This window comes from Calypte anna, chromosome 4B, assembly GCF_003957555.1.
Source record: "Calypte anna isolate BGI_N300 chromosome 4B, bCalAnn1_v1.p, whole genome shotgun sequence".
NCBI classification, from domain to species: Eukaryota; Metazoa; Chordata; class Aves; order Apodiformes; family Trochilidae; genus Calypte; species Calypte anna.
The window spans coordinates 17,875,017-17,888,787 of record NC_044249.1 but is presented as its reverse complement, the minus strand read 5'-3'; the positions used below and the strand labels follow the sequence as shown (position 1 = coordinate 17,888,787).

At 44.3% G+C, this 13,771-nt stretch overlaps 1 protein-coding gene across 4 annotated transcripts in view; it reads left to right on the top strand.

The window, feature by feature from the left end:
- Window positions 1-13,771, top strand: part of FGFRL1 (fibroblast growth factor receptor like 1) — a 172,966-nt gene that overhangs the window by 157,256 nt on the left and 1,939 nt on the right. For all 4 annotated transcript variants that reach the window (XM_030450387.1, XM_030450386.1, XM_030450384.1 and 1 more), the window contains exons 4-6: window positions 821-901; window positions 6,308-6,592; window positions 10,581-10,934. In XM_030450387.1, the coding sequence (XP_030306247.1) occupies window positions 821-901; window positions 6,308-6,592; window positions 10,581-10,934 (720 nt within the window). The remainder of the gene's footprint in view (window positions 1-820; window positions 902-6,307; window positions 6,593-10,580; window positions 10,935-13,771) is intronic.

The following is a 13,771-nucleotide window of genomic DNA, read 5'->3' as shown; positions in this document are numbered from 1 at the left end:
AACCAGCACCATCTGGGTTGCAGGAGGAGGCTCAGGGCACTCCTTGGCTTCCTTATGGAGACTTTTAGGTGGCCATATCATAGTGGCAATTTGAGGTGGAGTGGGGGTTTCACCTTGTTGTGATTTCTATTTCTCCCAGCACTCCAGGGGACAGAGCTGAGGTCTTGGTGCTGCCCTGGGGTAGTGGTATAGACAGCTAGAGTGTCAAGGGACAAAGTGAAGTCTTGGTGATACAGGTGGATGGGTGGTCTTAATTTAAAAAAGAAAAAAGAAAACAAACCACAAAACAGCTTTTCCATTCTGTATGCCTTCTCCAGCCATAGCTTTGCATTTTGTACCCCTTGAGGACTCATTTGACCCCAGACCTCTTTGCTTTCCTGATTTTGCATGGAAGCTGAAAGGGGAATTAGTGGCCCTAATTCCACTGCTTGTTCCCTGTGTGACTGGTCACATAAGTCTTCCTCCACCTCCTAGGTTTAATTGGCTGTAATGTTGATTTATGCCATTATTTGCATAGAAGGTACAACAGATCAACTCCTCTTAGGGATTAGCAACCTGTAAATATAAACAAAGTTACTTTTGTCAGTTATTAATGGAAACATTGATTAATCTCCTATTGCTTTGGTAGCCTGCCACGAAGCTCATAAAGAAGCAAATTAAAATGTTCATTAAACTGGACATGCTGTAAGTGTCAGGATGTGGATGCCAAATGTACATTGAGTGTGTTGCAGCTGCATGGTGCCTCCAGGAGGAAGTGCAAACTCTTGTCATTGTCCTGTTGGAGACCTTTTTAACATCTGCCCTTTCCTTTCCTTTGCAGATGATGCCAGCTCAGGGAAGGATAGCCAGGTACCTGAAGGCTCCAATGGAGAATATGAAGATCATTCTGGGAAGCAATGGGGTAAGGCACAGGGTATGTTTTGGGTTTTCCTTGGTTCTTGGTTTAGTGCTGTTCAGGCAGCACATTTCTTGGTTGCTGAAGGAAAAGGAAGGCAGCAGGACTGGAGTGAGTTCTCCCTACAGATGGTCAGATAATAAACAGAGTGTCAGCTGAATGTGTTGGTATGAATGGATCCCATCCAAGGGTTCTTCTACAAAATGCAGCCCATGGTCCACTCCAGGGCCCCCTGCCATCTACCCCAGCATGGTTCTCCCTTGTATTTGTTTTTCTGGGCAGTGACTTTCTTTTGCATGTGCAGCTATTATGGCTTTCATAGAGTCTCTATAAAAGGCAGATTGACTTTTACAGCAATATTTCCAAAAGCCTTCAGTGCCAACATAACACTTCTCCCACTGAGGGCAAATGGGAGGTCTGACTTCACTTCAGGAGAATTAGCATTAGGCCAAAGCTGAGTTTTTGTGGCTTTTTTTAAATTACTCTCTTTTAGACACCTGCATGAACTTCTCTAAACCCTGGACTGTTCAAGCTTTGGATTTTGGTTCTGTTGCAGAGCTTTGGAGAACTGCTAAAATCTCCCTTGGAACAGGTTCTGAATCACCACAAGACTTGCAGGTCCAAAGTTTGGTCCAATCACTCCTTGAAGGACAATAAGTTGTCAGGCTGATGCCAAACAGCATTTGGGCATTACTGACAGGAGTGCAGTGTGAGCTAATGACCTCAAGGGATGAAGCACAGCATTTCCATTCTGCTCTTGCAGCTTCTTTTAATTTTATACTACAGAGGTGCCTTTGTACCATGACATTCATGGCCAGGGAGTAACCTCATACCAATGGTAGAGCTGGAACCTGTCATGCTTTCATCTTCTGAGTCCCCACCCCTTGAGCTGAGGCCAGATTCCTTCAGGAGCTGGTAAGCAAGGGATTTGGTTTACTGTGGTGTAGTCCAGGCTACACTTAGGGGAGGCAATGGCATAATAGACTGAGCTTGCTCTGGCAGAGGAAGTGGTCTTGTCTAGTTGAAGATGTCCCTGCTCATTCCAATCCAAACTATTCTATAATTCTGGGATTCTATGGAAAAGGGCTACAAGATTTTAGATTTAGGAAAAGGGTGGCTTAGACAAGCTCCGGGTCAGGAGTCCTTCAAGAGGGGTTCAGCAGCTAGGAAGAAAAGCTGCCATCACTCCAATATTCATTACCCTGGTGGAGGCAGAAGCAGACAATTAATGTCATGGCAGATTGGCTCATGGTAGAGCTAGTGGATGATGACCAATGCAACAATAATATTATAAAAAAAAGATGAAAGCACTGCTGAAATTATGGATAATCTTGTATCAGGTCATGTCTTATGTGTGCTGCCCTGATCCAGTCCTTCTTTGTGCTGTGGAGTCTTCCTACACCTCTGCTTTTTCCTCTTTTTCTTCATCCTCTCTCCTCTCCCCAAGCAGGGAAATGGCTGGGAGAGGCCAGACCCTCACCCAAACCCTTTCCATTCCAGCAGTGTTCACCAGCAAAGTGCTGGTGTGAGCTGGTGTGCAGGGAGGGTCAGTGTGTGTCTGCAGGTCTCTGGAGAAGGAGCAGAGGTGAAAGAGCAGGGTTTTTTTGCAGGGTCCTGGGCCCTAAAGAAGTGGAAAAGGAGAAGCATGGTAAAAATCCTCCACTTTGCTTTCCAGCTACCATCATGGACTGGTATCATTGGGAAGAGGTCCTGCCCTCATCAAGAGCAGGGAGCTGCTGGTGGGGAAGACAAGACACCCCCACCCACTTCTTTACATAACTGACTGAGCTCTTCTCTAAAAGACTCCAAAGTATTTCAGCACTTAGTTGTATCATGACACTTTTTTTGTGCAAATATCATAAAAGATTGAAGAAATAGTGCCCATCTCTGTGTGGAGGTAACTGTGGCAGGTCACAGCAGACTTCATGTTTTTGCTGACCACCTCACTTTGTGTGAGCAACATCTGACAGGAGCCCTTGCAACTGATCCTTGCACCTCCTTGTGTCCCCCAGGGAGAGGAGGATGCTGAATTCCTTCCTTCCCAGGCCTTTGTGCCAACAGCCTTCTCTTTCATTTAGTTTTCATTAGCCTGAACAAATCTTCGTGGTAAACAGCATTTCAGCAAGGAACCCATACACAACACTGTCTCTTTTCCCCCATCCGCTTGTGTTCTGCCTTCCTCTTGTGTGTGGCATAATTTATCCTGTACAAATGTGCAGTTCATGTTTATGAAGCAAATGCCAAATGATGTGGAGGAGAACAAGCATGTGAAATATAAATAACACAGAGGCACTTTGTTGTGGCCTTCACTGGCACTCTAACAAGCAAAACCTTCTGTAAATGGTACAGATTTGGGGACAGACATTTACTAGCACCAACTGAAAAGAGACTTTTTATGCCTCTCACACTGCTGCTTTTCCCTCTTTCTCCTTTGTGCTTGCTGGGTCTCTTTTTTTCTCTTATGTGTGTGTCTCTCTCTCCTTTTTTGTTAACTGGCTTTTCTAAACTTTTCCAATTCAGGCTTTTGTCAAGGAGACATTCAGGACTGTGTAAATGGGATCTGGTTTCAGCATATTGCATACAGCCTGGAGTAGCTTTTGAGACCACATAATCACTTAACCTTCTTTAAACAGAAGAAGAAAGAAAGACAGAAAGAGCCAAAGAAGTTTAGCTTTACCTGTAGTTTGGTATGTATCTGGGCAACAATGTATGAGGAGTGAATGCAAAACTCCAGACAGATTCGTGGGAGTCACAGTGGGAGGAAAACCAGAAGCTTTACAGGCCTGCTTTTTGGGGGATGAAAAAGACTTTCTGTCTTGCAGTGCCCTTACTGAGCAGGGACATCACCAAGTCCTTCTGAAATATTGCTGTGTAAGCAGGGAAGAGGTAAGGGAAAGTGAGAGCTTAAGGTCACTTGTGACTATTTACTCTGCATGCTTGGTGTGAGTGTTCTGCTTCCAACTGCTCTTTGACAGGTTAGTCTCAACCCAAGAATCCCATCTGGTGAGGTTCTACCCCTACCTGGACCTTCAGTTCCTGGTCTCAGAGTAAATTACTTCCATATTAAAGGATAATAAAGGTTTAAACCCATTTCACGGCTGGGTCTTTATCTCTCCACGCTCTTTGTGGACACTCAGGTGATTCCCACAGTGACAGCACCTCTCCCAGGGCTCAGACAAGCTTCAGCAGGTCATTACCCACAACATTCAGATCTGACAGGGTTAATTGTCTCTCTGGGGGAGATTGGTTTTTCTGGGAGGGTGCCTTCTCTTGCAGCAGCCTCCCAAGAGAATACCCAGCAATCTACACACCAGAACCTGTGCAAGGGGTCAGGATGTCACACTTGCTGCTCAGCTGTCATGGCAAGGACTTTCAGTGCCAGAGTTGCTCCCGTTCATTAGATTACACATGAAAGCCTCTGTGCAGAGAGTAAAGCATTTCTGAGCAAGAGTTTGAAATAGCATGAAATGGCTGAGACCCAAAATGACAGCCAAGGGGGCAAGGGAAGCCTGCTGTGACAGATGGTTTTCCCGATGGAAAAGGACTCTGAAGAGAGGGGTATGCCAAAGGGTGTCTTCTTCCAAGAGGGAGGGATGCTGGGCAAGGCTGCAGGGAGGTGAGAACTAAGGGATGTGTTCACAGACCTAAGAGGGCAAATAGCTGTAGCTCCCCAGTGGTTGGAGAGAGGAAGCTTCAGACTAGCCTTCTCCACAGGGCAAAGCTCCTCTATCCCAGAGTCTTCTGGCCTTCAGCCCTGGGCAACAGGCCTGCTCTGTAGTAGGGTGTCCTGGTTTGAGGAGGACATAGGGAGTCCCACTGAGCTGCCCTGTGGCAATCTTATTGATACCCAAAGCTCAACCTTCTTAGGTTCCTTGGTTTTGTTATATGCGACTGAGGATGTGGCTCTTCAGTTGCCGGTGGTATAGGTCAATGGTGATGGGCATAATTCAACCCAGTAGACCACTTATTACCTATTTCTCTTATTTCCCAAGAAATAGGATCAGGGAGAATTTACCAGGGAGTGCAAAATGTTGGATGACTGCCTTTTTGGGCTGAAGAGTAAGGTTATGGTAAGCAAGGAACAGGGTTCAAAAGCAGGGAGAGAAACCTGTTGTGAAGATGCTGAATGCACTTGGAGGAGAAACTGACCAAAATAAAAAGAGAGGTGAATTTGGCCAGGAGGATTTTGGGTGTAGGAGGAGAGTGCCAAGTGGGAGTCGGAAGTGGTGTTGATCTCAGCAGGAGACTGCAGTTAGAAGTGCCTTGGGACTGGCATTGGATTAAAGTAACTGAAATACCTGTAATTAGAATTCTTCATTACAGGGATACTATTAGACAAGCTCTAGCCTTGCAACAGATCAGGATCTATTGTTTCAGCTGTCTTATAAGTTTTTGCAAAGATCTTTTCTACTCTATTGATTTGTTAGACCAAGTAACAACTTTACAAGAAGGCTCTTTGCATTGTCAGCATAGCTATTAGGGTGTAAAGGTGCCACCTCTTTTGCCTCTGGAATTCTGACTTAATCTGAACTAAAGTTAGGTGCAGTTGATAGTATAAGCTTCAGATTTTGTCAGGTTGGGACCTTGCATATCTATTCTTCTTGTCACTGCCATTAGAAATATTGGTGATCTTCATTCTGGGACAAGGTACCTACTTTATTCCATGAATGTGTACCAGCACCTATTCCTTCAGCTTCCCCCATTCTGGGGACAGACTGGCATGAAGTATCTCCCAGTAACAAACTCCATGTTTTTTATTGGATCTTTCCATTTATTTTGTTTTCTTCTTTGGGCTTTTCAACATGAATGCTTCATAAATTACTGCTGGATGAATTGCATACATTTCAGTTCAGATCAATGTGCAAAAATCTGGTGCAATCCTAAAACTTTGCTCGTCATTGAAAAGGTGTTGACTCTTCTTAAGTTCTATTAAAGGCAGTGAGAACTAAGGAGCAAAACATCTTCAGAGCATTAAGCTTCATCAGCTTGTCAAGGAGCCTGAGATTTTTCTTAGGTCTTGGCTAGGGGCTTGCAGTTGTGGCACAGAATGGGGTAACAATTTTAATGTGATTATGGGGCCGCATTTTGCTTTCAGCTACAGTAGAGTGGTTTGGGTATTATTTTATGAGATGATCTGATTCAATTGCCTTATAGACACTGAGAACTACCAGTGTTGTGTTATGCTGATGACTAATGCTGTGTCCATAGCAGTCCAATAACCACTGAGATGCCTTGAGCTGCCTACTGCCTCTTTCTAAGGAAACCAGTTCGAGCAGATACGAGAGACAGTGATACTGGTACCAGTGGGGCTGCCGGGTGTCTCTCAAACTAGTTTGTCCATCACAGCTGACAGCAGTATCTTTCTTTGCACACCTTTTGCTCACCACAGTCAATTTTTCACACCTTTTGCAGCCCGACCCCGTTTCACCCAACCTGCCAAGATGAGACGAAGAGTGATCGCCCGTCCTGTTGGCAGCTCCATCCGCCTGAAATGCGTGGCCAGTGGGAACCCCCGGCCTGACATCACGTGGCTGAAGGACAATAAGCCCCTGACACCCCAAGAGATTGGGGAGAACAAGAAGAAGAAGTGGACGCTGAACTTGAAGAACCTCAAGCCAGAGGACAGTGGGAAATACACCTGCCGAGTCTTTAACAAAGTTGGGGAAATCAACGCAACGTACAAAGTTGAAGTAATCCGTAAGTGAAGCTGCTGGGGTGGAAAAGCTGGGGGGGAACTTTGCAAAGAGAACTGTCTGAGTGATGAGAGTGTGGTGGCAAGTGTGCAGGGCTGATAGCTGGACATGGAAATGGGGAATTTTAAAAACAGCAGAAAAAACATTATTGAAGCTCATAGAATGGTTTGGGTTGGAAGAGTCCTTAAAGATCATCTAGTTCCAATCACCCTGAAGTACTCAACCAATCCACAGAAGTGCTCAAGACCAAGTTGGATGGGAATTTGAGCAGCCTGGTCAAGCAGCAGGGTGGTTGGAACTAGCCAATCCTCTAGGTCCTTTCAAACCCAAAATGAGGAGTGATACTTGGGAAACAGTCATCTCTGAGAGCACCTGCATGGTGAAAGTTCACCATTTCCCAGTTCAATTCAAGGACAAACTGAGAACAAACTAAGAAAGCCCTTTCTTGTACAAGAGAAGAGCAGTGGAAATATTGAGGATGGCCCAGATTGCTCTATCAGAGTAGTAATAGGTTGAAACCAATAACTGAAAACTTAATCTAGATAGCTGTAATAGGAGGCCCACTTCATTAGAGAATTCTCCCAAGGCAATTAGTAGAAACCTTATGACTAAAGTGAGACAAGGCTTTAGGATCAGCTTTTAAAAAACATTTGGACATCTGAAGGTTCAGGTGGGTACAAATGAGATACTAAAAAAAAAAAATAAATCCCACTAGAGTCCTGTCTTGTATCTTTAGATGCCTACATAGGTTTAAAGGTTCAGCCCTTAGAAGATGAGCTGTGGGGGATTACCCTGCATTGTGCTGGGGTAGATTAAATTGATCTTCTTACTATTTAGCTACTCTGATTCTTGGCCTCTAATCTCCTGTTTCCCCTATTATTACTAAAGATAATTATGCTCAAATCCTACCTAAGTCGACCAGAGAAGAGCTCTTCTTCTTAAATCATTGGGCTTTGTCCATGACATCATCAGAAGTTGTCATGGAAATGATTACTGAGCAGCCAGCTCAGGAAAGTGGAGAAGATGAGCAGAGTGGAGAGAAGATTGAATAACCTTCATTAATGAGGAACAGGGGCACAGAGGGCTGTTTCCAGCCACATGGAAAGCATGTTGTTTGTCTGTGCATACATTTTAACATGAGAAAGTTTATCCCAGTGTGAAAGATTGTTCTTAAAGGTAAAGATCTGTTCTCTGATAAGTCCTTTCTCTAGAATTGCAGGAATTAAAATCACATGTGGGGAGCTCCATTGGGCTCCAAAGGCACAAACCTGCTGGACATCTGGGATTGATAAAGATGCAGCTGTGTGGAGACAGTAAAAACATGTGTTTACACTAAAACCAGGAGCAGAGGCAGGGAAATGAATCAAGCCCCATCCTAATGGCAGCTGTGGCATTTTCACTTCATCAAAACCAGACAGCACCAGGAACAAACCCCTTTCTGTGTTCCTGTTTATCTTGGTCTTTATCAACTTAAAGATGTATGTAACCTTTGTTTTCATTAGCTTTTGCTGGCTAGGAGTGAAAACAGTAACCAAAGCTGGAACCAGACTCAAGGAGATAAGGGCATTAAGCACTTTTCAGACATCTTTCTATTTTTAACATAATTCTTTGGAGCATTTCAGGTTTTATTCAATTTCCTCCTTTTTTTTTTCTCCTGAGCCTCCACTCCAAAGTCCTGCTTATCTTAGACTCAGTCTCCCCAGCTGTGATTCCTGCTCTTAGTCCCAAGGCAAAGCCTATAGAGACCACTATGGTATTTTTGTTTCCCAAGCACATCTTTAGAGCCCTCATTATTGAAAGTATCCTGTGTTTTTAAAAGAGGGTCCATTGTTCCTTCCTCACACCCCAAAGCCAGTGCTGGTGGGAGCTGTTTTGTTATGTGCTCAATTTAACAGGGTGTGCAGTTAAATGCAGTTGATGATTGCCAGCAGTTACCACCCACTGTGATACCTTAATTTATCTCCATGCCTAGGATATAGGTTTGCAGTACCTCCTTGTCTGGAAACTTTGACTGATTTCTCTGATGCTAGCACTAAAAAAAAATAATATCTAAACATTCCTCAGAATGAGGGATATATTTTTCCTTTGACGTTTTGTGGTGTTGACACAACGCAAGGCTTATGATCGTGCTGCAAAGGGTGGTCTTGTGAACCTATTGAGTTTAATTTTCTTTCCTACCATCTTGTTTCTTTCATCAGCTGAGACTTGACCCAAAAAAATTCATGAGAAAGAAAATATTTTGTTATTGGCTAGAAAAGCAAAGTCCCTCTTAGCTCTTCCTCCACAAAAATTTGCTCCATAGTGAATGTAGGGATGAGTAGATGAAGAATGAAATAAAATGTAGTAGATGAAGAAAGAAATAAAAGCAGGGAGGTGAGGATGAACTGAAGTTCTTTGAGTAGTGCCTGTGGTTTCCCAGTTCCCCCAGCAGTGGATGACATGGCATGGGATGACTTCCAACTGAGTTTGGTCCCCAGCTTGGTCCCTGGCAGCTAACAGGCCCAGCAAGAGATAACAGATCTTTCCTGAAGGACTCGAGACCAAAGATGAGACAATCTCCACAGCTGCCATTAGTACATGAGAGAAGGGGCCTTTTCACATCCTGTTTTGTCTCTTCCTAGGGAACATTTGCAAATAGTAAAAGGATTTAAAAAGTGTCTTTTACCCATCCCTCACTGTCCCTGAACTGAGGGTAGCCACAGAGGTTCTAGTGTGGACTCTCAATAGATATGTACTGGTAGATTAAAATACCAAGGTTGTGTCTGAGAATCTGTGGGCTCTGTCATATTCACCTGTAAATTGGGTCCACCCAGATAACAGTGGGAAGAGACACAGCAACACAGAATCACAGAGTAATCCAGGCTGGAAGGTACCTCTGGAGGTCATCTGGTCCAACTCCCCTACTCAAGCAGGGTGACCTGTGTCCACTTGTCCAGAACCATGTTCAGGTGATTTTTCAATATCATCAAGGATGGAGAATCCACAAGCTCTTTGGGCAACCTGTGCCAGTGCTTGATCACCCACACATAAAAAAAGTGTTTCCTGATGTTTAGAAGGATCCTTCTGTGTTTCAGTTTGTGCTTCCTCTGGCCCTGTCACTGAGCACCAGTGAAAAAAGCCTGGCTTTGTCTTCTTTACACCTTCCCTTCAGGTATTTATAAACATTGATAAGATAGTGTTAGGGTCATTTACATTGAAACATTTACAGTGAAATAATCCACTTCAGTTGTGTTCAGACCTGTACTATGGACAAATTTAATCCTGATATGAGTTTTGGACTTCGACTCATCTCAGGTTATTTCTTTTCTGGTCAAGACTCAAGAAAGATCAGTGCCAGCTCTGACCCTGTAGATGAAGATGTACCATTAATATCCCATTATTCTGGCATATGGTCCCTGAGACACAGGGATAAGTAGGAGTAGAAGGAAGGATGGTCCCCATTATCATCTCATAGCTGCAGTGTAAAGCAAGGGAATGGGGAAAGTCAGCGGTTCAGACTGGACTTATATTTGCCAAAGAGCACACAGACCAGGTCTGACGTGTGGTACCAAGTAATACCACTGCAAATACCCAAATATAAATGTTTCATGAGTTATCTCAGAGAGCAGAAACACAGCAGAGGCATAAAAGCTTCTGTAGGAGATGCTTAGGACCTTGTTTACCTAGCAGTTAGGAGGGTTGTACAGTATACAGGAGAGGGATGAAGAAAAATCTTCCAAAATATGAGTACTTTTTCTCCAAGTCTGAAGCAGACAGAGTAAGTAAATTCCTCATTAGAAACAGGAAGATTGAGGCTCAGCATGAGAAAAGATTTGCTTAACCTCAGACAATGGAGGAGTTATCTGGAGAGCCTGCCTTGGGGCAGGGAGTTGGACCAGATAATTATTTTACACCTCTCCTAAGCCTTTTTTCATATGTATCTGCAATCACAAGTTAATGAGATTGGCAAACAACTTTTTTTTCATGGAGCTCCCTGTTGTTTTTTTGTGCAGAGAGGACGAGGTCCAAACCTATCCTGACAGGGACACATCCTGTCAACACCACAGTGGACTATGGTGGGACCACATCCTTCCAGTGCAAGGTCCGCAGCGACGTCAAACCCGTCATCCAGTGGCTAAAAAGGGTGGAATATGGCACAGAGAGCAAGTACAACTCAACCATTGATGTTGGAGGACAGAAGTTTGTTGTGCTGCCCACGGGGGAGGTCTGGTCTCGTCCTGATGGTTCCTACCTGAACAAACTGATGATTACTCGGGCCAAGGAAGAGGATGCAGGGATGTACATCTGCCTAGGAGCAAACACCATGGGCTACAGCTTTCGCAGTGCTTTTCTCACAGTCCTGCCAGGTGAGTTATTGCTCTTTTTGCCCCTATCTGACCCAATAGCATCATGGTATTTATTAACATGGCTACTGATGCCCATTGGGCTCCATAGCCCCCTGTGATGCTGTGCTGGTTTAGGCTAACCCAGTTCTGATAAGAATGAGTGAGGGGTGAAATCAACCCTGATTTAAACCAGCCTCAGCTGAAAGCCTCTTGATGATGATTCCTTTTCTCCCTCCATGTGGAATGATTCCAGTGAGGTGGAATAAAGTGAATGATCTGCTTCTGTCTGGAAGAAGAGCTGGGGAAGAATACTGCAGTTGCAGGCATTAGGGCACTTTGGTGATAGGGTGGAGGACATGAGAGGCAAACTGAATAGCAGCACAGTTTGCAGCCCTGTTCCCTTACATTTCTCCTTTCTCTTGATCTTATTTATATTGCTTTTACTGGTAAAAGGAAACAAAGATACAGGCCCATAAAATGAGAAAAGAATAAAAACTGTCCCGGTCACAAGGAAAGGAAAAGAACAAGTGTGGTAAAGAGAATGCTTGATTAGTTAAATTCTTACCTAGTGAACCCCTGGGGACCCTTGTACCAAACTCACAGCTGCCTCTTTCTCTCCAGGCTTCAGAGCTGGTGGCCATGTCCAGCTGAGGCTGTATGGAGTGCTTTTGAGGCACACCATCCTCATTTTGTCATTGACTCCTTTGTCTCCTGACTGTGCAGTTCTGCCTTGATAAATGTTTTTTATTGAAAAGGACATTTCTATCTGCCTCATCTTGCCATCCAAATCTATCTTCAGATCTACCAGTCTTATGACAAAACCCAATTTTACAGCTTTTTCTTCGGTTCACCACCACAAGGCCAACACAGCAAAGAGAGTGCAGGAGCTGGAGTCAGTACCAGAACATTTTAGCTGTCAGGTCTAATGGGATGTCTCCAGACAAGACACCAGTGAAAAACAGAGATTATTATCTCTTTCTGGCTGCTAGGACTGGTTTTCTGTGTAGGTAGTGAGGAAAATACTCATGACTCCTGTAGCTAGGGCAGCATGGATTCTTCTGCTGACTGACCAACAAAGCTTTGCATCTCTGCAGCCATAGGGAGTCACTGAAAACAGGTTGTTAAGTAAGAGAATGGTATCTTTTTCTGAATGTCTTAAATTTAGGACTAAATCTAATGTCTTAGATTTAGGACTAAACTCCAACTAGAAAGGCTGTCAAACCCAGGGAAATGTCTGCATGGGTGAGAGGTAACTCAAAGCCTCTGGGAGTTTCTGCACTATGGGAGACTGATCCAGCTCCCACTGCAATCAGTGAGAGACTTTCCATTGATTTAAATGGGACTGTAATGAGGCCTCATAGCAAAACCAGAGCCTGCAGGCCTGTTGTTATTGGCAGTCAAGGAGAAGGAGAATCCAGCTTGCCCTCAGAGACAAAGATGTGGTTGCGAGGCCATGAGTTAGAAAAACACCATTTTCCTTGTAAATCCACCAGATTTGATATAGGCAGCTCTGAAGAACAGCTTGGATGAATAGCAAAACACTTTTGTTTCAGCTCAGCCAACATGAAGACTTGTTTTTGTGGTCAGCTGATGGGTCAGTAGTCTGAGTCTGTCTAGCTTTGAGCAGGGGGCTAGACCAGATGACCTGCAGATTTCTCTTCCATCCTAAATTATTCTGTAATTGCCAGTGCTGTTGAATCAAAGTTTTGTCTATTGAGGTCAACAGTATAGGTCCTTCTGACTTCAAAGAGACCACTGGTATATATTTAACATTTCAAACAAGCCATAGGATTATTTATCAAGGAGAGAAAAAGACATTGGTGTCTTAAAGATGTTGATTGGACAGTTAAGTGATACATGATTGAAGATAACATATTGGGTGATTTGGACAGCCTGTGGTTTTCAAAGTTTCTCAAGTGTCTCCCTACAAGCTGAATTCTGTGCCTACGTGGTTTTCTGGGCTTTGGAAATTTCAGCTTTGGAAATCCCAGCTGGTAGCTATCTAGATGGGGATTTTGGTAGCTAGGATCCTACCCCAGGACTCCTTTTGGGTCTATAAATCAAGAGATTAGATGGAGAACATGGAGTAGCTACCCAGGGATGTACTGGCTGCCAAGAGCAGAGAGTGAGGAGGCAGGAGGTAGGTGTGAAAGATGTTTTCTGAAGCATCTTACCTCCTTCAGTAGCTGTGTTTTCTGGCCTTGGAAAGCCAACAGCAGGTCCAAAGAGGCTGGTGGAGTCAGAGCCCGTTCAGCATAGAGAGCTGGACATATTTTAATGCCATGCAAACTTTTAGTTCTCTATGGCTTGGCTACCAAGGAGTGGGCAACAGCTCACCAGCATTTTTGCTATCCTTCAGCTTTTCTCCCAGTCACATAATAAACTCAAGACAATACCTCCAAAACATCCCATTCACACTGCCTCCCACAGCAGAACATTGCTGAATGGCTAGATAGGATGCTAAGGAGTCTGAAGCCCATGCAGACACAGCTACACCTGACAGAGGCAAGTGGGCAACGTGTCATTGCTGTGCACAACCCAACTCTTCTTCCTGGGCTGCTGACGTGGAGGTATTGCTGACACATCCCATGTTGTGTCCTCCAATCTGGGCAGTGAAGGCCACTCCATTACAGAGTGAGTGTGTCAGGAAACACTTGTGGGCTGGCTGGTGTGCATGCATTAAAACTTGGATCAAAATGTTTAAAAAGTCCCCAAAGATTCCCCTCCCAACCCCTAAGCCAGAGAAAATTAGTTGCTCGTCCTTCCAGGAGCCCTGAAAATCAAAGCAGTTACCAAACATCGTGTGCTGGCTTGATTTCTCCCTTGTTACTTGGTCTGGCAGAGTTGCCAGACAGGCT